General features: G+C 44.2%; 1 protein-coding gene across 1 annotated transcript in view; it reads right to left on the bottom strand.

The window, feature by feature from the left end:
• Positions 1-1,104: 1,104 nt before the first annotated feature.
• LOC115103178 (protein FAM110B-like) overlaps positions 1,105-26,608 on the bottom strand; it is a 44,231-nt gene continuing 18,727 nt past the window's right edge. The window contains exon 2 of the mRNA XM_029623909.2: positions 1,105-5,105. Coding sequence (XP_029479769.1) covers positions 3,524-4,762 — 1,239 coding nt within the window. The 5' untranslated portion in view covers positions 4,763-5,105 and the 3' untranslated portion in view covers positions 1,105-3,523. The remainder of the gene's footprint in view (positions 5,106-26,608) is intronic.

The raw sequence follows: 26,608 nt of genomic DNA, 5'->3' as shown, positions 1-26,608 counted from the left end.
CTGTACACGGACCCTTTTTTGCAATGAGCACGTGTGCATCTACGTTGAAAAGTGTAGGCGCACAAAAATACATTTAGGAGCATAATGCAAAATAATTGAGGTAATAAAGCTAGAATCCTTCATTTTTCTAGGTGCACCGTGTTCCTAAATAAAAATTACAAGTCGCACAGCAAAATATTAGGCGCATATGCAAGTCAAATTGATGCACTGTAGAGCAGTTAGATGGATGACGTAATGGTAACCCTTAAATGCAATGCCCTGCAGTAACCATACATAATGTAGTACAGAAAATGAACAAAGCGCACCGTTTTATCATCAAATAAACTACAAGACCAAAAGTCATGGACCTTAATATGGAGTTGGCCCCGATTTGCTGCTATAACAGCCTCCACTCTTCTGGGAAGGCTTTCCACTACATGTAGGAACATGCTTCCATTCAGCCACAAAAGCATTAGTGAGGTCAGGCACTGACGTTGGGCGATTAGGCCTGGCTCGCAGTCGGCGTTAGATGGGGTTGAGGTCAGGGCTCTGTCTGTGTAGGCCAGTCAAATTTCTCGACAAACCATTTCTGTATGGACCTCACTTTGTGCACGGGAGCACTGTCATGCTGAAATAGGAAAGGGCCTTTCCCAAACTGCTGCCACAATGTTGGAAGCACAGAATGTCATGGTATGCTGTAGTGTTCAGATTTCCCTTCATTGGTACTAAGAAGTCTAGCCTGAACCATGAAAAACAGCCCCAGACCATTATTCCTCCACCAAACTTTACAGTTTGCACTATGCATTGCGGCAGGTAGCGTTATCCTGGCATCCGCCAAACCCAGATTTGTCCGTTGGACTACCAGATGGTAAAACGTGATTCATCACTCCAGAGAACGCATTTCCACTGAAGGTCCCAACGAACAGTTCTTGTGCTGATGTGTCATGTTGAAAGTCACTGAGCTCTTCAGTAAGGCCATTCTACTGCCAATGTTTGTGTATGGAGATCACGTCTGTGTGCTCGATTTTATACACCTGTCAGCAACGGGTGTGGCTGAAAATGCCGAATCCACTCATTTGAATGGGTGTCCACATACACATTTTTATGAAATAATACTCACAAAACTTTCCGAAGTAGACGGCAAAACAAGCCATTTATTGAAATAATGCAAAATAAATGAAAGTGAACACAATTCATTGCCTTCATTTTGAAGTACTGAGTACCAAAACAGTTCCAACTCCAATATACTGAACATGTACACTACAGTTCAAAAGTTTGGGGTCACTTGTCCATTAAAATAACATCAAATTTATCAGGAATACAGTGTAGACATTGTTAATGTTGTAAATGACTATTGTAGCTGGAAAAGGCTGATTTTTAATGGAATATCTACATAGGCATACAGAGGCCCATTATCAGAAACCATCACTCCTGTGTTCCAATGCCACATTGTGTTAGTTTATCATTTTAAAAAGGCTAATTGATCACAGGAAAACTCCTTTGAAAACTGTTGTGTTAATTTAAAGAAGCATTAAAACTGGCCTTCTTTAGACTAGTTGAGTATCTGGAGCATCAGCCTTTGTGGGTTTGATTACAGGCTCAAAATGGCTAGAAACAAAGAACTTTCTTCTGAAACTCATCAGTCTATTCTTGTTCTGAGAAATGAAGGCTATTTCATGTGAGAAATTGCCAAGAAACTGAAGATCTTGTACAATGCTGTGTCCTACTCCCTTCACAGAACAGCACAAACGGGCTCTAACCAGAATAAAAAGAGTGGGAGGCCCCAGTGCACAACTGAGCAAGAGGACAAGTACATTAGTGTCTAGTTTGAGAAACAGACGCCTCAAAAGGCAGCTTCATCAAATAGTACCTGCAAAACACCAGTCTCAACGTCAACAGCGAAGAGGCGACTCCGGGATGCTGGTCATCTAGGCAGAATTCCTCTGTCCAATGTCTGTGTTCTTTTGCCCATCTTAATCTTTTATTTTTATTGGCCAGTCTGAGATATGGCTTTGTCTTTGCGAGGCCAGCATCCCGGAGTCGCCTCTTCACTGTTGACTGGTGTTTTCTGGGTACTATTTAATGAAGAGGCTAGTTGAGGACTTGAGGCTTCTGTTTCTCAAACTAGACACTAATGTACTTGTCCTCTTGCTTAGTTGTGCACCGGGGCCTCCCACTCCTTTCTATTCTGGTTAGAACCAGTTTGTGCTGTTCTGTGAAGGGAGTAGTAAGAGATCTTCAAAAATCTAACCCACAATTGCGGATGCTCCAGATACTCAACTAGTCTAATGGCCAGTTTTCAGCTGTGCTAACAATTGCAATTTCCTAATGATCAATTAGCCTTTTAAAATGATAAACTTGGATTAACTAACACAACGTGCCATTGGAACACAGGAGTGATGGTTGCTGATAATGGGCCTCTGTATGCCTATGTAGATATTTCGTAAAAAATCTGCCGTTTCCAGCTACAATAGTAATTTACAACATTAACCATGTCTACACTGTATTTCTGATCAATTGTATGTTATTTTAATGTACAAAAAAAACAAGCTTTTCTTTCAAAAAACCAGGACATTTCTAAGTGACCCCAAACTTTTGAACGGTAGTGTATGTCATCATAACGTCGTAAAAATTTGATCATGAACTGGGTTTGACACAGTCTCACAGTCAAGCCAAGAGAGAAGACTGAACAATGTAGTAAGTTAGCTTAACAGGCGCCCTCTGACAAACATCTAACAGTTTTGAAATTATATACATTTTCTTACAGCATTTACACATATCTTTAAAAAAAGCAAGTACCACAAAATCAAACTGCCAATGAGAATGTTATGGACAACAAACTAAACAGAAGCAAAAACCACGTAATGCTGAATGATTTCATGATGCTGCCTGAATGCTATCACCATAGTAACACTGAAAAAGGGGATAAATATGGGGTTTCCCTGGGAAGGGGGCAGGGTCTGGAATGTACCAAACAAACTCTCCTGGTACCAAAGGGGTGAAGCAGGTTTGGACTGTACCATGCTTTCACAGCCCTTTTTTCAAGGAAGTTTTTTTCTATAGACACTCAAAGCTCAGAATTATCAGACTAAAGACTGGTTACACACTGAAGCGCTGCATTCACACCCGTATGGCTTCCAGGCTCAGTGTTGTTCAGAAAGAAAGGACATTAAGAAGACATCTAAAAAGAGCTGGCGTCATTGTGCTGGTCTAAACAGACAGAAAGCATAACAATGAGAGAGAGCTGTACTGCTCGAAGAGACGGAACTGAACTGCTGCCATCTTGAAAAAGGCAATATTTTCCTAAACCTGTTGCTTTAGCTGGAGGCCGCAGTGACGGGTGGGTGGGAGGAGTCATGCAGATTCAGAGGACAACAAACACTGAACGCAATAGCGACCGCAAGATCCATCCAAGGGCGTCTTGCCAGTCAATACTTTGACATTCAGAGATTCAGAGTGTCCAAAGACCTTCATTCCATCGGAAGTCTTTTTTTGTTTTGTTTTGTTGCAAGGACCATCTAATAGTTTGTTTCTTCCTTCTCTTTTAGACATGAGACACTTTCTGCGACTCGCGCGCCTGTTTGATGCTGTACAGCCATTTGATGACGCGGGCGTTTCGTTCCACGGCCGAGATTCCGTACGGCACGCGTTCGCTCACGTCTTCCTCCTCGTCCGTCATGTCCTCGTTGCTATGCCGTGATTGGTCACAGTCCGAGCTGATCATGCTAGCGCTGCGGAAGTTGAGGGAGATTATGTCGGAGTTGGCGCGGGCAAAGCTCTCCACGCCCACGCTCTCCAGCTCCTCAGGGTCCAGCCCACAGTAGTTAAAGAAGCGTTCCACGTCGGCGCCTGCCCGCGCATACCGGTCGCTCAGGTCCGACTTGGAGCGGTGCAGAGAGGGCCGGCGGGCCAACGAGCTCCCCAACTCTAGCTGCTCATCTGGGGTGGCAGAGGAGGGCGGCGGAGGCTCCCTCTCAGGGGACTGAGGGGCATTGTCGCAGAGGGGGGCCAGGACTTTGGTACTGGGCTTGGGGGGTAAGGGAGGTGCGGAGCTGCTGCTGCTTCGGGCCGCCCTTAGAGGCTTACCGTTGCACAGCCTGCGGATGTCGGAGGAGCTGTGGGAGGCATGGAGGGGTGAGTGATTGCCCTCGCCCCGCTCCTCCAGCAGCCGGCGGCTGAGGTTCAGGTTCCCCCCCTGGGGGCTCTGTCGGCCAGGTGCAGGCGGAGGCACCTTGAGGGACTTGGCGACGGAACGGAGGCTGGTGGGCTCAGTGCAGTCTGTGGTGGGTGTGGGGGTGGAGCGGTGGGGGGCCAAGCTCCTGGCCCCAGGTTTTAGAGTAGCGCTCTTAGCGTGGCCCTCAGAGACCGAGCCGGAGCTGTTCAGGAGGTTCTTGAGGATCTCCAGGTTAAGGTTCTCCCGTTTGCTGGTGGTGGCGCACGTGTCCGACTTGGAGTTGTTATTGAATGTCTTGAGGGCCACCCCACCACAACCGCCCCCATTCGCCCCTCTCTTGGCCACGGCGGGGCAGACAGGTGGCTTGGCCAGCAGCTGGGGCTTGACAGGCTCCTGCTTGGCGTTGATGACCTCCTGGCTCTTCACGTACTTGGACTTGTCCGCCTCCAACCGCTCCACGGCGCTCAGCCGCTTAGGGTTGGTTTCCACCTGGCGCCGGAAGTACTCGGGTCCCTTGTTGAGTATGCGCAGGGGGACAGCGGAGACAAACGCTGCCCCAGGGCCGGTGGGTTTGCTATCTGCCAGCGACGGCAGGGTCTCGGTGGGCATGTCTGGATGGCTCGGGCTGGCCACCGTGGCTGACGTGGGGGGTGGCTCTGCTGCTGCTGCGCGTAGGGCAGCCTGCAGACACGCACATAAAGCCAGGCGAGCGGAGAATGGGAGCCGTCTCCACTGGCCTTCAGCAGCCAGGTCTCATCCCCACAGAGCATCAATCAGCCCTTACTGCTGCCCTGATCCTACTGCCCCACAGCTTGCCTGCCTTAGGGTGGGGGGGAGAGGGGAGTGAGAAGGCAGAGCAGTGGTCCGGATCAGTAGGCCCAGTGACTGAAGGATTGTGGGAAGGATCAGCCTCTTCTCCCCTCCTTTGTTCGCCCGACTGGAGGCAGCAGATCTGAAACACAGACGGACCAATTGCGTTAGGAGATCAGGTGACATCAGGTCATAACAACAACATGAAGAGCTGGGAGACATGCATGTACTTGTCTGTTGAGGGGAACACTATATAAAACACACATACAAAGGAATACATGCAGATGCAAACACACACACACACACACAGAGAGAAATATGGTGTTAGTCAAAGGAAGAAAGACTGAGTAGAAAAGCACACAGTACATTTTGCTCTAACATCAGAAGAGTTATTATGAAGGATAAGATGTCTGTCAGTGAGAGGAGTCAGACTATTCCAACTCACTCTCTCTCCTCCTCTCCCTCAGACACACACACGAGAAAGTGCTGACACTGCCACCAGTGGTGTGCTTTTTTTCACCACACACACACACACACACACACACACACACGAGAGACAGAGGGCCAGGAAGACAGAGAAAGGGAATGACAGAGAAGGAGAGCGAGAGTGTAGAGTGAAATAGAGAGTGCAGTGAAGTATAGACTGAAGCACTCAGCCTTGACCAGAACCTCAGGGAACTTCACAGAAAAAAGAATGAAGTGGCATCAGGGAGAGGGCTGTCATAAATAATCATTACAGTGGCATCAGGGAGAGGGCTGTCATAAATAATCATTACAGTGGCATCAGGGAGAGGGCTGTCATAAATAATCATTACAGTGGCATCAGGGAGAGGGCTGTCATAAATAATCATTACAGTGGCATCAGGGAGAGGGCTGTCATAAATAATCATTACAGTGGCATCAGGGAGAGGGCTGTCATAAATAATCATTACAGTGGCATCAGTGGCATCAGGGAGAGGGCTGTCATAAATAATCATTACAGTGGCATCAGGGAGAGGGCTGTCATAAATAATCATAATCATTACAGTTCAGGGAGTGGCATCATAAATAATCATTACAGTGGCATCAGGGAGAGGGCTGTCATAAATAATCATTACAGTGGCATCAGAGGGCTGTCATAAATAATCATTAGAGTGGCATCAGGGAGAGGGCTGTCATAAATAATCATTACAGTGGCATCAGGGAGAGGGCTGTCATAAATAATCATTACAGTGGCATCAGGGAGAGGGCTGTCATAAATAATCATTAGAGTGGCATCAGGGAGAGGGCTGTCATAAATAATCATTACAGTGGCATCAGGGAGAGGGCTGTTATAAATAATCATTACAGTGGCATCAGGGAGAGGGCTGTAATAAAACCTCATTACAGTGGCATCAGGGAGAGGGCTGTAATAAAACCTCATTACAGTGGCATCAGGGAGAGGGCTGTAATAAAACCTCATTACAGTGGCATCAGGGAGAGGGCTGTAATAAAACCTCATTACAGTGGCATCAGGGAGAGGGCTGTAATAAAACCTCATTACAGTGGCATCAGGGAGAGGGCTGTCATAAATAAAACCTCATTACAGTGGCATCAGGGAGAGGGCTGTAATAAAACCTCATTACAGTGGCATCAGGGAGAGGGCTGTAATAAAACCTCATTACAGTGGCATCAGGGAGAGGGCTGTCATAAATAAAACCTCATTACAGTGGCTGTGTGTGTGCCCGCTGATGGACAGGGAAATTGCAGTGACAAACCAGTTTTATAGCCCCACCGTATTGTGTATGTGTGTCTGCTTTGATCTTGAGGCAGCGCTGCTTGTGACACGTCACACATTACTGAGGGGAGGAGTCTGGGGGAGCGATGCGGAGCAGACACCTGGACTGCCTCAGTCAAACCAAAAACCCATCCTGATGTCTGGCTTACTACACATAAGAGTAGACTAATGAGTTCCTTTTAAAGGGGACAATTTGTAGTTTACTTTGTCATTTTCAAGTGGTGGCACTGCCTGGACGGAGGGTGTGATGGGGTCATGGATCAGGGCAAATCTAACCATTTTGTTGTGGGTTTTCCTTTGTTTCTGGATTGAACTTGTTGTGGTACCTCAATTTGCTACTATGGAAATGTAATTATCAGAGGCAGCTTTGGATGCTACTGTTTTTAATTTGTGAATCCCCTCAATCACTGAAATTAGGAGGGTTGATACTTCAAAAAAATTTAATCACAATCTGCAAACAACATGTGACTTTCTCCACACCCACACTCCTCATCATATCAGAAATAATTGTTTCATATACACATGCCTGAATCCAATATCTCCAACTTTATCCACCCGAATCACTAATTATACAAACGAGATGGGGTGAGAGGGGACTATAGTCCAGACTAGATTGAGATCCAAAGCCTCACTCCCAATCCCCCCTGTCGTACAGCATAGAAACACACTACTAGTTTATATCCTGACCCGTCACACACAAAAAGACCTGAGGCGAGCCTGCTTCCCTCTATTTAGTAATATAATCACATTAGGGGTCTGGGGACTCCCACAGCAATCTGCAAAGGAATATTTACATAATTCAATCGAGCAATGACAGACTCCCAGCTCCAGCCGAAACACAGCAGTGGCCGCGGGGTAACCGTGGGGACCCATTTCATCATCTAAAGGTAAGACACTCCAGGAGAATAAACCAAACCATTGTAGTCCCTAGTGGTTAATACGGAGGGACAGTGTTTCCCCTTATTATAAATTAGGAGGGCTACCTTGCCCATTGACCCCACTTACATTTTTCTTCAATGGAATACATTTGTTTGGTTAGCCCCGGATGCAGATTCAGGGGCCTCTGCAACACGCCTACATGAAAATACATCGGGGAAACACTGCAGGGTCATCCACAGAAGGACGTCTGAATGAACAGAAACTCTCCCAGGCCCCATTTCCTCCATAGATATGGTCACGGCTAGACCTTAGAGCTAAAGGACCCTGTAGATTGCCTATATTATAATGTAAACATGAGAGGATTATAGGACTATGACTATGAATGTTATGGGAGACAGAGGACTGTGTAAAACAGCATGATTAAAGGAAACTCTCATTAGAAGTGGGTGGGTCAGTGGCAGGGCCCATACATATGAGGCCGCAGTCGGCCACCACACTGTCTGCAGTCACACACACACACCACCATACCGTAATTAAAGAGCAGGAGGGGTCAGAGCCAGTACTATACACAGTAATACCAGTAAATACCAGACTCTCCTCAAGCCAATACAAATGACTATAATCACCCCCTGGACTACTAGGCTACAGTCTTAACCCCCCCTCACAATACCCTTACCCACCCCTCTCAACAGGGCTATGCCAACCAACCAGCTGTGGGGGCCTTTTGTCCTGTCTGCCCTGCAACACTCGTTGTTTGGTGGGGGGTTGTAGAGTGAGTTTGTAGTGTATGTATATGATGTCAGCAAAGAGTTCAGTAGTTTTTCACCTGACATTCAACCAGAGAATGGATGATATAATACACATGTTTACGGTCAGTGACCTACAGTTTTGATTTAATTACTCAAAGCAAAAGTCACTAAGTCAGATAAGTCCACGCACACCTGATTCTCTCTCCCCCTCTGTCTGAGGAAGCCGATTCCTCCTAATAAATACCATTTGCCATGTCTTTCTCCTTAACATACTACCTCTTTATTAGACGTATATTATCCATGGATCTTATCAAGATTTTTTATTTCACCTTTATTTGACCAGGTCGGCCAGTTGAGAACCAGTTCTCATTTACAACTGCGACCTGGCCAAGATAAAGCAAAGCAGTGCGACACAAACAACAACAGAGTTACACATGGAATAAACAAACAATAGACAAATATGTATACAGTGTGCGCAAATGAAGTAAGGCAATAAATAGACAATAGTAGCGAAGTAATTACGATTTAGCAAATTAACACTGGAGTGATCGATGTGCAAGTAGAAATACTGGTGTGCAAAAGAGCAAAAAAAGTCAATAAAAACTATATGGGGATGAGGTAGGTAGTTTAATGGGCTATTTACATATGGGCTGTGTACAGCTGCAGCGATCGGTGAGCTGCTTTAAGCTGATGCTTAAAGTTAGTGAGGGAGATAAGTCTCCAACTTCAGTTACTTTTGCAAATCGTTCCAGTCATTGGAAGCAGAGAACTGGAAGGAAAGGCGGTCAAAGGAGATGTTGGCTTTGGGGATGACCAGTGAGACATACCTTCTGGAGTGCGTGCTATGGTGACCAGTGAGCTAAGATAAGGCGGAGCTTTACCTAGCAAAGACTTATAGATGACCTGGAGCCAGTGGGTTTGGCGACGAATATGAAGCGAGGGCCAGCCAACGAGAGCATACAAGTCGCAGTGGTGGGTAGTATATGGGGCTTTGGTGACAAAACAGATGGCACTGTGATAGACAGCATATAATTTGCTAAGTAGAGGGTCGGAGGCTATTTTGTAAATGACATCACCGAAGTCAAGGATCGGTAGGATAGTCAGTTTTAAAAGGGTATGTTTGGCAGCATACTTTCTTTTTTTTCTATTGTGTTATTGACTGTACGCTTGTTTATTCCATGTGTAACTCTGTTGTTGTTTGTGTCGCACTGGTTTGCTTTATCTTGGCCAGGTCGCAGTTGTAAATGAGAACTGGTTCTCAACTAGCTTACCTGGTTAAAGAAAAGGTGAAATAACTAAAAAATAAATAGTTAAAAAAAACATTGCAACAAACAACGCTTTGTTTGCGAAATAAGAAGCTGATTCTAGATTTAACCTTCGATTGAAGATGCTTAATGTGAGTCTTGAAGGAGATTTTACAGTCTAGCCAGACACCTAGTTTTTTTAGTTGTCCACATATTCTAAGTCAGAACTGTCCAGAGTAGTGATGCTGGTGGGAGCAGGCAGTGATTAGTTGAAGAGCATGCATTTAATTTTACTAGCATTTAAGAGCAGTTGGAATCCACGGAAGGAGAGTTGTATGAAGCTGAAGCTCATTTGGAGGTTTGTTAACACAGTGTCCAAAGAAGATGTATACAGAATGGTGTCGTCTGCATAGAGGTAGATCAGAGAATCGCCAGCTGCAAGAGCGACATCATTGATATGTACAGAGAAAAGAGTTGGCCCGAGAATTGAACCCTGAGCACCCTCATAGAGACTGTCAGAGGTCCGGACAACAGGCCCTCCGATTTGACACACTGAACTCTGTCTGAGAAGTAGTTGGTGAACCAGGCAAGGTAATCATTAGAGAAACCAAAGCTGTTGAGTCTGCTGATAAGAATACGGTGATTGACAGAGTCGAGAGCCTTGGCCAGGTCGATGAAGACGGCTGCACAGTATTGTCTTTTATCCATGGCGGTTATGATATCGTTTAGGACCTTGAGTGTGGCTGAGGTGCACCCGTGACCAGCTCGGAAACCAGATTGCATAGCGGAGAAGGTACGGTGGGTTTCGAAATCTGTTTGCTCACTTGGCTTTCGAAGACTTTTTAAAAAGGCAGGGCAGGATGGCTATAGGTCTGTAACAGTTTGGGTCTAGAGTGTCGCCCCCTTCGAAAAGGGGGATGACCGCGGCCGCTTTCCAATCTTTAGGAATCTCAGACCAAAGGAAAGAGAGGTTGAACAGACTAGTCATAGGGGTTGCAACAATGGAGGCAGATCATTTTAGCAAGAGATGGTCCAGATTGTCTAGCCCAGCTGATTTGTAAGGATCCAGATTTTGCAGCTCTTTTCAGAACATCAGCTGTCTGGATTTGGAAGAAGGAGAAGAGGGGGGGTGCAGAGCCGTTGGCCGGGGTTGATCAACACAGGAGATGCATAGTGTCCTTTGACCAGAATGAGCACATCCATAACAGCGGCGTATGTTTGGAATGTTCGACCCAACAGAATCCTTCATTCTCATAACCGCATTAGCCTAACATTCCATTCTCTTCCTTAAAAATAAATCAAAGGCCAACAGAAAAACCCCACATCAGCTGAGAGCTCAAATTCATTGCTGGGTCTGGGAGAGGCAGACAATCCTTTTGTTTTCTCACCCCAGGCCCCAAACACATGATGGTCAGTGTGTTACGTACTAGGCAGTAAGTAGGCACCCAGACATTTGGTGATGACTGCACTGACATGGCTAGGGGCCCATGTTCAGTTAAATAATGGTATTGTTGCGACAAATTGAGACAGAATAAGAACTACGTACAGTATAGCTGAATGACCATTGCAGCATGTAGAGAGAGAAGTACTGCACATGCAAAATCAAAACTCATTACAAACTACAATGAAGTCCACAATGTTACTACTACTACTTAAACTGTGGTGATGTAAAGAATCTTCCTCAAATCACTTTGTTAGATCTAAACTGATTGAGAGTGGATGAAGACCACAAATGTTTTGACAATAAAAAATGACAGTCAGCTTTGAGCCGCACAACGGGGGTTGGATCAGCTTTGAGCCGCACAACGGGGGTTGGATCAGCTTTGAGCCGCACAACGGGGGTTGGATCAGCTTTGAGCCGCACAACGGGGGTTGGATCAGCTTTGAGCCGCACAACGGGGGTTGGATCAGCTTTGAGCCGCACAACGGGGGTTGGATCAGCTTGGAGCCATCGCTAATTCTCAAGACTCAGATGTTTGCAAACCCCCAAATAACGACAGTCTCTGAGTGTTGAGTCATTCAACTGGCGGTTGACTTTAATAGGCTTTGCAAATCTACCATCTGCCAAGGTCTTGTACACAAATCTGCAACAGACAGGAGAAGATTCAGAGCCACAATATGTCAGGTTGTCATTGTAAACTCATGGTACATTTACTATAATGAAAAGATACCCATAGCATGTCTCCTAATTTCCCCCAAATGGTTCCATGTGTTTACAGATTTACTCCATCCTTCCTTCCAGATATTGGTTGAGACTGAATATGTGCTTGCACCACATCTCCCTGGGGGGATGGAGCCCATTCCCTCATCTCTGTGTGTGGTTCTCTGAACATGGTTAAAAGAATCTTTATCTGCATGTTGTTACCACAACACGACACTCCCAGGTTTCTCCTCTCAGGGGGATTGAAGGGGGCTGGTCTTTGGGGATGGTAGTTTGGGGATGGCTGCAGGCCCAGAGCGGTGCTTTTGGATAGAGGGATGGGCTCACCCCTTTTACATGAAGGAGTGTAGAAGAGTGGGTAAGATTTTAGGCCAGAAAGTCTTTGTTAGATTTTGGGGTAGCAGAGAATATAAAATAATACCTTTATTTCCCCAAAAACATTGTGCAACACACTGTAGGAACTACTTTAGAGCTACTATGTACAATGTGCATACAGTCTATTGCGGTACAAAAGGGGACTGCGATCTAAAGCAATGTTATCTCATAAAGGCAAGGGAAAACATGTAATATCTACTGAAGGAAGTGACAAATGTTTCAATTAATCTACTGTTGAAATAGTTTGTTTTCAATGCACATTCATTCACAACAATAGTTTTGTCCAATACAGTAATAATAAAATGTGAGTGCACTCCTATCAGATCAGTTCCTCCCACGATGTACCAGTCAAATGTCCCTCTATTAAAATGAGGCGACGATGATGATTCTAGAAGCTGTAGATGAGGCTCTATTAGATGGCAAAGTAGTTTGTAGAAAATGGCTGTAGATGGCGCTGTTGCCGTAGAATCAGAATGCAGTGCACACATCAAAAAGGGGACCACAAAACCAGTCAGGATTCTCCATTCACAAATGTCAAAGGAAAAGACATTCCAATTCCCTTCTGGTTCATCACACTGATCATCTAAGCACTCGATTCTCCTTTAGTAGTAAACATATACTTTACAACTTTCTAGGTTTCTTTCTGCTTCAACGTTGGTCTGCACTCTCTCCAAAAGCAAGATGGGAAAAAGCTTGAGCTCAAAGTGACAGTAAAACTCATGAAAAACTCAAGAATTGCAGCGACAGTTATCAACTGCCAATACTTTCCAATGTCAATACAAGGCTTGGAAGATCTGTTACTCTGAGGAGATCTGGAGATATTGACGGCAGCCAGCGCTGTGTCTTCAGCCAAAAGACACTACAATAGATCTGTTACAGAATAGGTCTGCTGTACCTGTACACTTCAGCTGTCCCGTTACATCTTGACCATCCCACCGTGTAAATAAACCTAACATTTTTCAGTCGGAAAACTGATTAGAATAAAATATTAATTTTACGCAACAGGAAAAGTATTTTGGGCTGAGTGTAAGTCTATTGAATTTTATACTATTTGGAAGAACAGAGAGAAACTAAAAGCGTTTGTTGGTCCGAAACTGCCAGTTTTTCCATTAGAGCATATTTGCGCCGATACGACTGTACAAGCAGGCCTGTGTTACTTATTTTGGATGGTGAGAATCAATATTTATGGTACAAAGATCAATTCAGGAATTAGTCAGTGAAGTCTCTGTGTTAATCTGTAATCCCAGGCAAACGGCTGCAAAGGGCATCAGGACAGACAGGCAGGGTTTCCTATAGAGATAGAAACACACAAACACCGTAGTCTCTATTAGTACAAGAAAAACACACACACACTCAGACCCATTTTAAACTTAGTCTCATGTGGTGCTCAGGCTTGGTCCCATAAACAAAGGCTTTATATAGCATGCATAGAGTCTTCATTTAAACTCCACAGATGTTTAACAACCTGATTCAACTGATCATCAAGTCCTTGCCTAGATGTGTTAGTGGTGAGCTACAACCATAGATGCTACTGTGTGAGAGAGATTGTCATTATTCTTTAGGAGAGAATACTGACAATCTTTTCTCACTCACACACACACACACACACAAACCTCCCATCCCCTCCACACACTTACACATTCACAGTGGGTGGACACACACACTCCGTAAATGTGATCCCACCATCAGCAGGCCTAACGGCTGCCGACAAATATTGCTAATGGGATTGGAGAGGGAGGCTGTTTTGGGACAGTTTGTTCAACACAGACACTTCTTTACAATGTCTGCCAGCACATCACCTTATCCAGCTCTATTCACGCCAGCAGTTATGTTTATTTACTAGAACAACTGGGGGGGTACAGTGCATTTGGAAAGTATTCAGACCCCTTGACATTTTCCACTTTGTTACGTTACAGCCTTAATCTAAAATGTGTTAAATTGTCCCCCCCCCCCCCCCCATCAATCTACACACAATACCCCATAATGGCAAAGCAAAAACAAGTTTTAGAAACTTTAGCAAATGTTTTTTTTTAAGTTGTTGAAATATCACATTTACATAAGTATTCAGACCCTTCACTCATTACTTTGTTGAAGCACCTTTGGCAGCGATTACAGTCTCGAGTCCTCTTGGGTATGATGCTACAAGCTTGGCGCACCTGTATTTGGGGAGTTTCTCCCATTATTCTCTGCATATCCTCTCAAGCACTGTCAGGTTGGATGGGGAGCGTCGCTGCACAGCTATTTTCAGGTCTCTCCAGTGATGTTCGATTGGGCTCTGCCTGGGCCACTCAAGGACATTTAGAGACTTGTCCGGAAGCCATTCCTGGTTGTCCTTCTGGAAGGTTCTCCCATCTCCACAGAGGAACTCTGGAGCTCTGTCAGAGTGACCACCGGGTTCTTGGTCACCTCCCTGACCAAGGCCCTTCTCCCACGATTGCTCAGTTTGGCCGAGCGGCCAGCTCTAGCAAGAGTCTTGGTAGTTCCGAACTTCTTCCATTTAAGGATGATGGAGGCCACTATGTTCTTGGGAACCTTCAATGCTGCAGAATTTTTTTGGTACTTTTGCCCAGATCTGTGCTTGACACAATCCGGTCTCGGAGCTCTACGGACAATTACTTTGACTGCATGGCCTGGTTTTTGCTCTGACATGCACTGTCAACTGTGGGACCTTATGTGTGCCTTTCAAAATCCCGTCCAATCAATTGAATTTACCACAGGTCGACTCCAATCAAGTTGTAGAAACATCAAGGATGATCAATGGAAACAGGATGCACCTGAGCTCAATTTCAAGTCTCATAACAAAGGGTCTGAATACTTATGTAAATAAGGTATTTCTGTTTTTTTTTTTGCAAAAATGTCTACAATGCTTTGTCATTATGGGGTATTGTGTGTAGATTGAGAATTTTTATTTATTTAATACATTTTAGAATAAAGATGTAATGTAACAAAATGTGGAACAAGCGCTCCACTATAGCAATCTCCCAAATCAACCATGACTAACCTGTAACAATGAGGCAGATTCAGTTCCTTATAGCCAGAAATATGGCTCTGAACTAAATTACTGCAATGAAGCCGGTTAGTTATTACAATAATAAAAATAATAATACTGGATATTCTACTTATTCATAACTTATTTACTTTAGTTTCACATGGAAGTCTTTTGAGAGAATACAATTAAATTACCAGACGTGGCATCGGCTATTTTGTTGACAAATAAGCCTAATAATTAAAACTTTTTCAAATTGCCTGCAAATGAAGTAGGCTAAAGCTTTTTTTAAATGCTTTTTTAAAATCTGTTCTCTCAATTTGTAAGAGTACGGGGGCATAGCCTCATAATATCGGTTCTTCTTCCCTCATAAAAAACAGCAGATTATCTCATACACTGCGGAGAGCACAGCCTCCACACGATGAGCCTCAGCATCCCACGATGCAGCAGTGTAGGCAGGGATATTTATAAACAGGGTTCCTGGCAGACCACGCACACACGTGCGCCTGCTTGAGTCGCTACCCCGCCTGACTTCGCCTCTCTCCCCCTCCCTCCCAGCATGCTGTGCGTTTCAGTGGTGTTAATTATGGTCACGCCACAGAGAACAGGGGGAAAACAGGAGAGTAGTCCTCCCATCTTCTTCCTGGCACCACCTCCACAAAAACAGCTCCTCAGCCTCAGTCCTTTAAAAGTAGGACAGTTGGAGTCATAGGAGAAATAAAGAGGCTGAATAACATCCGTTGATGTAGGAAAGCAGTTTCAGGATGTTTCCCAAACATTCCATAAAGACCATGACCAATGGCCTCCCAAGTGGCGCAGTGGTCTAAGACACTGCATCGCAGTGTTAGCTGTGCCACTAGAGATTCTGGGTTCGAGTCCAGGCTCTGTCGCAGCCGGGAGACCCATGGGGCAGGGCACAACTGGCCCAGCGTCGTCCGGGTTAGAGGAGGGTTTGGCTGGCAGGGATGTCCTTGTCCCGTTGCGCATTAGTGACTCCTGTGGCGGACAGGGCGCAATGCACCAGGTGTACAGTGTTTTCTCCGACATATTGGTGCGGCTGGCTTCTGGGTTAAGTGAGCATTGTGTCAAGAATCAGTGTGGCTTGGTTGGATTGTGTTTCGAAGGACACATGAAGCTCGACCTTCGCCTCTCCCGAGTCCGTACGGGAGTTGGAGTGATGAGGCAAGACCAAAACTAACAAAAGACCATGACCATTAGAGGGCATAATGAAACTGGCACCAGGACTCAGCCTCACACCGTCTGTTAGAGCTGAATTCTTAACGACTTTGACCCTCTGCTCTTTAGGGTCTTTGCTACACATAACATGCTGCCATTCAGGTAGTTACACTAACCAGCCTCTCTGCCCACTGTGATCACTTAATCTAGGATAGATCTGATCTAGGCCAAAATGACTGTTCAGCACACTGACTCCACTGAAGGTTACTGTTACTATGACTGTTTAGTACGGAGTAAAGCTTTTGGTCCACCGCAGCACCTAAGCACCTAATCATTGTCTTGACAGTACTGGTTCAAAACCACAATTAGTTGAGTCAGGTGTTTAGGGTTCTGGGCTGGAACAAAGGATGTTGCACTACATGCAACATATGGCCAGAATCATTGGCTTCCTCTGTTCCCTGTTCTAAATGCTGCAGGTAGAAGATAGGTTAGGATTTGAGAAGGTGGGCCTACTAACACAGAACTGACTTAGATCAGTAGCATCCTACCCTGTTCTTAACAGCTTGCCTTCTCATAGTTGTGATACATCCATCCTGTTCTTAGCAGAGATAGTCACAGTTGTGATACATTATCTGTCGTTTGTTTACTAACACCAGCAGAAGCAGGAGCGAGGTGGGCGTGTTTGAGAGTCCCTGCTTCTTGGCACAGTGGGGGATCAGTATATTGCTCTATCAGCTATACCAGCTTACAGTACTGATACTAGCTTACAGTACAGATAGACAGGGAAGCTGTCCCAGCCATAGATAGAACACTGTCTCAGCTGAAAGCAGATGAATCTCAATGCAAGATAATTCGGCTGGCTAAAAGGAGAACATAAGTTCCAATCGGCCTCGGTGTCTAACAGTGGAAAATCATCACCACCAGTGAGTGATGAACTTAGTCCACTTGTGTTTTCCTCTGTCCTGACATTATCTTGAACACATTGGAATAACATTCGACGCCAGGACAGCGAGTCAATCACCACCTTCCGGAGAGACACCTAGGATAAAAACCCCACCTCTGAAAAGATGGGTCTGTCTTTCTTCTTCTGCAGAAGACTGCTGCTACCTTGCTGCCTGTTAGCTTAGCTGCTTGTTGGCCTTGGTGCTAGAGTGGAAAAACACTGTTGCACTGAAGTAATGAAAACATTTGGGATGATGCTCCTCTGTTCAGCAGTGCTAGGCCTAGATAGTTACAGTACTTCAGGGATTGGCAGGATAGGGTGTGTACTGGGAGAAAGGAATGAGGTCTGTTCAGGATCTCTGAAGAAATGTAAATCACAACTACTTTGAAGGTGTTTAGACGAAGAGGCGAACAGATACGGTTGATGGACAACTTTATCCCTGGATCCTGTATTTTTAGTTAGGGAGACAGGTGGAATATGTTAGTGGTTGGATTTGGTAGATTTGTTCCTTTTAATGGTTTTGATCAAAAGGGGAGAATGTCATGTTTCAGAGGTGAACATTTTAGTTTGAATAGAGGCACCAAATCTCCAGTCATTAACATTGTTTTGAATGCAACAATACCAGGCTGTAGAATATAATCAAGGCTACTGAACCTGCTGTCAAGGAATGCTTTCTTTGCATATAATAGATTGTTTTGTAATTCTACTGCACTGAATAAGCTCGAAAGCCATTAGTTCCTTTCCTATCCTAGGCTTGGACGCTTCAAAGCTAAGCTTTTCTAAGTGAAGTTGCTTATATTCCTATTAGCTTGGCTACTCGCTGCAGCAGTGTCTGATCTCTGTCAGACAGACTGGCAGCATCAGAATAGAGTCCTCCACACAACAGACAGGGGAGTGTTTAGACTGCAGAGAAAGGGGAAGGTGCTGTGTGTGTGTAGTGCTGAGTAAGGCCTACTCCCGTTGGAGGAACTAAACTCCCATCATCATTCAGCTGGAAACGTCCATCTGACTTTGAGACTCTTTTTACTTAGTAAGTGAAAAAAATCAAGGTAGGCTTGGTCTGCTGTACTACAGTAGTCAATAGTAAAAATCACAGTCATGCATGAACATGAAATTCATGCAGCCTTGATCAGAATCTTGTGACAAACATATAATCATTTTTTCATCATTTTTCTATAATCACAAAATATTCTCATTTGTTTTCACAAATCTGGAGCAGAGAGGAGTAGCTCTGTTTGCTGCCCGTTTCAGTGCAACAAGACCGGCCCAAACATGACACACACACACACACAGTCTTGGAGAAGGGGCTAGCTAAGCTGAATAAATACACACAAGCCATCAAAATAAGACAGCTCTGGCATGGAAACAGTGGTCTTATTGAACCAAACCTTGATACATGATGTGGCGTATCCTCTAACATGAGACCGCAGTCAGATGTCTGAGGGCATTTAAAGAGGAACAACATGCTAAACAAAATATTAGGTTTAGTTCAGTCAACAATGAAATGGCGGCAGGTAAAAACAAATGGTTCAATCCAGAAACAATTACTGAAATGGTGCCAAGTCATTACATCATTTATAATACGAAAATAAACAACCAAGATAAAGCCTCAATGAATTCCCATTACACAGCCTCAGCCACTTTAGAAGTGCTGTAGCAGTATTAAGCAATACTCCCCATCCCACACAAACACACCACAGTACTTAAAACATAGCAGCACCCTCTGAAAAGCTCTTAGGGTTCTGAATCTACAAGCTTCCAGTGCTGAAATATACACACAAACAGCCACTTGACACACGGCCTGGAAACAGGCTCCCACTCAGACATGATAGCACACACTTGAATTAAAACAGCCATACCATTTACATTTGAGTAATTTACAAGAACAATTAGGGTTAAGTTCCGTGCTCAAGGGCATCAACAGCTAGTCAGCTCAGGGATTTGAACCAGCAACCTTTTGGTTAGTGGCCCAACACACGTAACCACTAGGCTATCTGCCTAACTCAGGTTTGTGGCCCAGTATCTAGTTACCGACCACCACACACTCACACTTACCACCGCCGCTTGCTGCTGAATACTTTATGCTGACCTTTAAAACAAAGTCACCCCCTTCACCTCCCTCTTCCTCCCCTTTCCTGCCCACGGTTTCCCCGCAGGCATCAAGATGGACCGCCTGCAACAGCAGCGAGGACCCACAGTGTCAGGATTAGAGCACTGGGGGGGGCGGTCCACCTGTCAGACTGTGACATCGGCTGGCCACTGACACCTGCAGCACCAGGCAGACCCATGACGCTGAGATCTAAAAGACTACAGGCTGCAGCACAGCCCCCTCTCACCCCTGGCTTTCTCCTCTTCTCCTCGTTTAGTTCCAGGTCTTCAGTGGACCGTTCCGATAGTCTGGTGGGGTGAGGGGGGTGCAGCACCAGTACTATACATTTATAAATGGAATCCTCAGGAGACGACGTGAAGCAGCCATTCTTAATAACGCTGTCGAGAGGAGACACAAAGAAGTCGATCCAGCCCCGTGGACAGGGAGCCTGTGTGTTTAGACTAGCCAGCCCAGACATAATGGCGACGGATACGGTGTCTGCCTGCCATGACCTCATGAAGCAGTGAATGCTAGTGTAACATCACTCCTAAGTGTGTGTGTGTGTGCGCATGGAAGTGAGATCGTGAAAGATACTGAATGTAGGCTACTTGTCTACGTAAAATATTTGTTCTCCTTTTAAGATTTTAATTTTGCAGTGACCGAAATGAAAAGGTCTGAGTCATTGCACTGGTTCAAGTATGCCCAGAACATCTGTCTTAGACTCTCCCTAATCGTAACCATAGCTGGTTCATTATTAGCATAAAGTACTGGGTAACCTTCTTTGCAACAAAGGACCTACAGGACCACAGGAAAAGAACCATATGTGTATTAAGATCCAATACAGCCACCTCTTTGTGAGGTAGGCCTAAATTACTGCCCTCAACTGGGGGCCATTGCAGGCCAATTATCTTCTCATATAAAACATGTGTTTAGTCTGATCAATCAAATGCATGATGATTAATCCATCATCTAAACCAGCGCAGACACTACGCAATAAAATAGGACAATGATGCCCTGTTTGTATTCCACTAGCTAGTATTACCTCTGTCTGCTTTTATTTCTAAGGACACTAAAGGATAGAGGGATGTCTCCTGACCTTCAACAGTTGTACTGAGACACAATGAAATCAAGATAGACAAGACACTGGCAGACAGTATTCAAACAAACTGGTATCTAGAAGTTGAAAGGGTATGAGAAAATAACACTTCACTTCAGCAAACTACATTTGGATACATAATTCAACAACAGGCTAGAGTAAAATAAATAAGTTGACTGTATGATTGTCAATTTCATGCACTTTCTTGCAATGTTGGAGGAATTGCTATTTTACCTTAAACCAGGGATTTTCTGTGTAAGTTGAACAGGGCCATGAGACACTGACTTACTTGGAAAAAGACTTGAGGCGTAGCCATAGATACCATTGGACGGTAGACTAGTCAAAGGGGAAAGACAGACCTGTGTAGGGCCTAGACCAATTGCAAAATAATCACAACTGCTCTACTAGCCTTTATCAAAATGAAAACGTTCAACACTGTCAAACTATGTGCCACATCTTACTAGGAAACAATAAACATCCCTAACAGGTTGTTTTCACTTTGCCTGATACAAGAAACAAGCTAATTAGCATACAAACTTACTGCTTAAGCAGATCTTCCTAGCAGCTCAAATGTTGAAGGACTTTCCAGAGCTGCGGTATCAGGAAAAAGAGAATCACAGTACAGAATGGGAGCATTTTACAACCCTAACAGTATAACCACACGTAGGAAAATAACTGAGTAGGACATGAGCTAACCTGCTTTCAGACCCCATTAGCCTAATACAGTGTGATCTACCTGGGGCCTTAATCACAGCTCTACATCCTGCCTAATGAAAATGCTAGTACTGCTAGCCAAACCATGTGGCAAGACCCTTACGGCAAGACTAAGACTCTTGTAACCACACCTTGAAGCTGGATTCCCTAATGGTGAAACTGACCGTTTGCGATATTACAACAAAGAAGTTACTGCAAACAAACAGTTTCTTTAAAATGTATAAAGCCCTTTTTACATCAGCAGATGTCACAAAGTGCTTATACAGAAACTCAGCCTAAAACAATGCAGAAGCACGGTGGCTAGGAAAAGCTCCCTAGAAAGGCAGGAACCTAGGAAGAAACCTAGAGGAACAAGTTCTGAGGGGAGGCCAGTCCTCTTCTGGCTTTGCCCAGTGGAGATAAGAATACATGGTCATTAAGGCCAGATCGTTCTTCAAGATCATCATTGCACGCATGATAAAACAGGAGAATATGTACTGCATTTTTAAAAACTTGACGCTCCCCAGAGCTCCCAGTCTTTGTCTATGCTTCGTCAACAAAGCAAAAACAATGGGTGACAGTGGCACTGTTTCCACCTACTGCGGATTCCATCATTAACCAAGTTAACACAGAAAAGCAAAAGTAACTTACTCTGTATTTTCAGTATGGAAAGTACAAGATCACTTGGACATTCTGCAAATGTGCACAGGAGAGAAATAATCTCAGTGCTTCCCTCAACACAGATTAGGCCAATGGCTCTCAGGGTAATGATCTCTCCAAAGTGGGATGATGAAGGGTTAACAACATTAAAGGCCAAAGCTTGACCCTGTCCACAGGTAAAGTCTGAGGAACACAACCTAATTCGCTAACACCTAGACTAGAGAACACTCAGACCAGATAATGGTGTTGCCAACCGAGATAAGAAGCACCATGCAAAACGCTTTCTATTTATACTGGCAAAGAAAGCATGGTTCATCTGAAACCAACTGGTGTGGGCAAATATATTTCAGAAATAACAAAGACTGTCATCGATGAGAAACTTTAAAAAGCTGTCAGGCCACCCTGTACCTGATTTCACTAGCCTAATTGCTTCTTCAAATTTAGCACAACATGACCCTGCTAATAGGCCTACCCTTCAGAGCCATTTCACCCCATCACTCAGGATAAAAGCTGCTAATAGGCCTACCCTTCAGAGCCATTTCACCCCATCACTCAGGACAAAAGCTGCTAATAGGCCTACCCTTCAGAGCCATTTCACCCCATCACTCAGGATAAAAGCTGCTAATAGACCTATCCTTCAGAGCCATTTCACACATCACTCAGGGTAAAAGCTGTACCTAGGCACAGATCTAGCAGCAGCTGGCCTTCCCTAAATCCTATCCTGAAAAATTTTGGGGGTAAATGATTAACACTCAGTGTCTGTAGGAGAAACTGCACCCTACTTCTAACAGACATTGGTTAAAGCCTTACTACACTAACTGACTATGAGAGACAACCAGAATGACCAAAGTTAAAACACTATTAGGTCCTAGCTTGTCATTACAGAGTTGTTTAACAAAAATGATAAGTAAATATTAACTTCAACAGGATTAACTTGGACAGGGCCTGGTTATTGAGGTGAGTATTAACGTGGACAGGACCTGGTTATTGAGGTGAGTATTAACGTGGACAGGATCTGGTTATTGAGGTGAGTATTAACTTGGCCAGGTTCTGTTTTTTATGGCAGAGAAACCTATTTGGCTGAGGGGAGCTGAATCCACCAACCTGAGTAGGCCTAGTACTAATCCTCTTCTTTTGATTCGCCGGAAAACTACTTAGTCTGGATGACAGTCAGTCTGTATCCAAGGGGAGGTCCATGCAAAAACCCTCCTGGTCCTCTGTAGCTCAGATGGTAGAGCATGGTGCTTGCAATGCCAGGATAGTGAGTTTGATTCCTGGGACCACCTGTACTTAAAATGTATGCACGCATGACTAAGTTGCTTTGGATAAAAGCATCTGCTAAATGGTGCATATATACAGTGCATTTGGAAAGTATTCAGACCCCTTTTCCCACATTTTGTTACGTTACAGCCTTATTCTTAAATGAACATAATGACAAAGCAAAAGTACATTTTTTGAATTTTTTGCATATTTATAAAATGTACATAAGATTTACATAAGTATTCAGACCCTTTACTCAGTACTTTATTGAAGCACCTTTGGCAGCGATTACTGCCTCAAGTCCTCTTGGGTATGACGCTACAAGCTTGGCACACCAGAATCTGGAGAGTTTCTCCCATTCTTATGAGGTATTGTGTGTAGATTGACGAGGGGGAAAAACGATTTCATCCGTTTTAGAATAAGGCTGTGACGTAAAATGTGGAAAGCGTGAATGGGTCTGAATACTTTCCGAATGCACGGTGCGCGCGTGTGTGTATATATATTAACTGAAGACAGGCTTTTTATGTTATATTGAGATACTTGACCGCCAGTCAATTCCTATTTTCAACTACTTTTATGCAGCAGTTTACTTCAGGAATACCAAATACTTGAAGGCCAGTAGATGCCACCTAACAAAAGTAGACTTTAGAGACAACTGCCCTCGTTATGACCTATGTAGGAGTGATCGAATGAGAGAAACAAAAAAGTCAGTTGTGGAAACCCAGAAAACGTGTTCTAGTGCCTGGTACAGTAGTACCCCACCCCCCATGCAGAGGATTTGGGTCATCCTTTAATCCCCTTGTCAGACTGTTAGACTGATCTCACTGGCCCTGAGGTTAATTCACAAAGATCGACTGTACAGCACAGTAATCACTGCCTATTGTCCAAATACAGCGGGTGACGGAGTTCACTGAGGAAGATCAGACAAAATTGCCCCATCCACAAATAATAGGCTAACAAAACAACCCTGGCTCAAATCAGAGAGGGCTAATAAACTCACGCACACTCATAAAGAATGATGAGCCTTCTGAAACAGCCGTGGTCTCAGTCTAAAAGTCTTAGAGAGCCAAGAGGATCATGGCCCCAAAAGGTCTTAAGAGCTTACGATGTTATACCGCACAGATAAACATTATGGGTGAACCAGGGATACTGTGTAGTGTACTAGGTCATGAAGTGACCTCAAAATAACCCTCCGGCGGGGTTGGGGTCAAGTCAGTTCAGATGCTGAATAGAAACAGCTCATTTCCTTCTATGCAAATCTTTTGAACGGAGTTAGAATGGTAGTGACTCAATCCTTATCCCAGGAAGACCTGTCTGCATTAAGGGAAGTTCTGTCAAATATTTTCACTACTATGCACACCTGTAGGTGGAAATTTGTCTGTTTTTGGTCCTATTACTTTCATATGTCCCTTGTTAGTATTGCAGAGATCACAAATCATTGACATAAAAACACTAGAAAGGTTTTCTAGGGGGGGGGGGGGGATCTGAATTCATCATGAGGGGCTGCAGAGGCTCGCCGGTCGGCGTACCCACATCCACACATAGTCAGAATGGGCCCTAGTCTTTTGGGGGTTCCAAGTGAAATTGTGTTTCCCCCCATCTTGCAAGCTAAACATTTTAGCTTTAAGTTAATTTCCTGCAATTCCACACATTTTGCCATGGGGCGGAAAGAAGAATTAGCCGTTTTAAAGCAAATTTCCTGCAACTCTACACATTATTTTCATAGGGTGGGGAGAAATGTTTGCAGTTTTTAATGTGAAATCTGGGGGAGAGAGGTAGCCTAGTGGTTAGAGTGTTGGGCCAGTAACCGAAAGGTTGCTGGATCAAATCTCTGAGCTGACAAGGTAAAAATCTGTCGTTCTGCAGTTTACTCAATACTGCTCCTGCAGCCATAAGAAGTTGAGGTCGACCGATTATGATTTTTCAACGCCGATACCGATTATTGGAGGACCAAAAAAAGCCGATACCGATTTAAAAAGCGACCAATTTTTTTATATTTTTTAAATAATGACAATTACAACAATACTGAATGAACACTTATTTTAACTTAATATAATACATCAATAAAATCTATTTAGCCTCAAATAAATAATGAAACATGTTCAATTTGGTTTAAATAATGCAAAAACAAAGTGTTGGAGAAGAAAGTAAAAGTACAATATGTGCCATGTAAGAAAGCTAAAGTTTAAAGTTCCTTGCTCACAACATGAGAACATATGAAAGCTGGTGGTTCCTTTAAACGAGTCTTCAATATTCCCAGGTAAGAAATTTTAGGTTGTAGTCATTATAGGAATTATAGGACTATTTCCCTCCATACCATTTGTATTTCATTAACCTTTGACTATTGGATGTTTTTATAGGCACTTTAGTATTGCCAGTGTAACAGTATAGCTTCCGTCCCTCTCCTCGCTCCTCCCTGGGCTCGAACCAGGAACACAACATCAACAGCCACCCTCGAAGCAGCGTTACCCATGCAGAGCAAGGGGAACAACTACTCCAAGTCTCAGAGCGAGTGACCTTTGAAACGCTATTAGCGCGCACCCCGCTAACTAGCTAGCCATTTCACTTCGGTTACACCAGCCTCATCTCGGGAGTTGATAGGCTTGAAGTTAAACAGCGCAATGCTTGACGCACAATGAAGAGTTGCTGGCAAAACACACAAAAGTGCTGTTTGAATGAATGCTTACGAGCCTGCTGCTGCCTACCACCGCTCAGTCAGATACTTGTATGCTCAGTCAGATTATATGCAACGCAGGACATGCTAGATAAACTAGTAATATCATCAACCATGTGTAGTTAACTAGTGATTATGATTGATTGTTTTTTTATAAGATATGTTTCATGCTAGCTAGCAACTTACCTTGGCTTACTGCATTCGCGTAACAGGCAGTCTCCTCATGGAGTGCAACGAGAGGCAGGTGGTTATAGCGTTGGACTAGTTAACTGTAAGGTTGCAAGATTGGATCCCCCGAGCTGACAAGGTGAAAATCTGTCTTTCTGTCCCTGAACGAGGCAGTTAACCCACCGTTCCTAGGCAGTCATTGAAAATAAGACTGTGTTCTTAACTTCTTGCGTCGAGCCATGCCGGGATCCGGTAGCGTAATCATAGCCTCAAGCGCAATACCATAACGCAACGTTAACTATTCATGAAAATCGCAAATGAAATGAAATTAATATGCTAGCTCTCAAGCTTAGCCTTTTGTTAACAACACTGTCATCTCAGATTTTCAAAAATATGCTTCTCCACCATAGCAAACTAGCATTTAGCATTAGCAGGCCACATTTTCACAAAAACCAGCAAAAACTTTCAATAAATAATTTACCTTTGAAGAACTTCGGGTGTTTTCAATGAGGAGACTCTCAGTTAGATAGCAAATGTTCCGTTTTTCCTGAAAGATTTTTTGTGCAGGAGAAATCGGTCCGTTTGGTGCGTCAAGTTTGGCTACCAAAAAAAAAAGCGAAAATTCTGTTATCCAAACGCCAAACTTTTTTCCAAATTAACTCCATAATATCGACTGAAACATGGCAAATGTTGTTTAGAACCAATCCTCAAGGTGTTTTTCACATATCTCTTCAAT

This window comes from Oncorhynchus nerka, linkage group LG20, assembly GCF_034236695.1.
Source record: "Oncorhynchus nerka isolate Pitt River linkage group LG20, Oner_Uvic_2.0, whole genome shotgun sequence".
In the NCBI taxonomy this organism is placed as follows: Eukaryota; Metazoa; Chordata; class Actinopteri; order Salmoniformes; family Salmonidae; genus Oncorhynchus; species Oncorhynchus nerka.
This window is presented reverse-complemented; position numbering and strand designations above follow the sequence as displayed.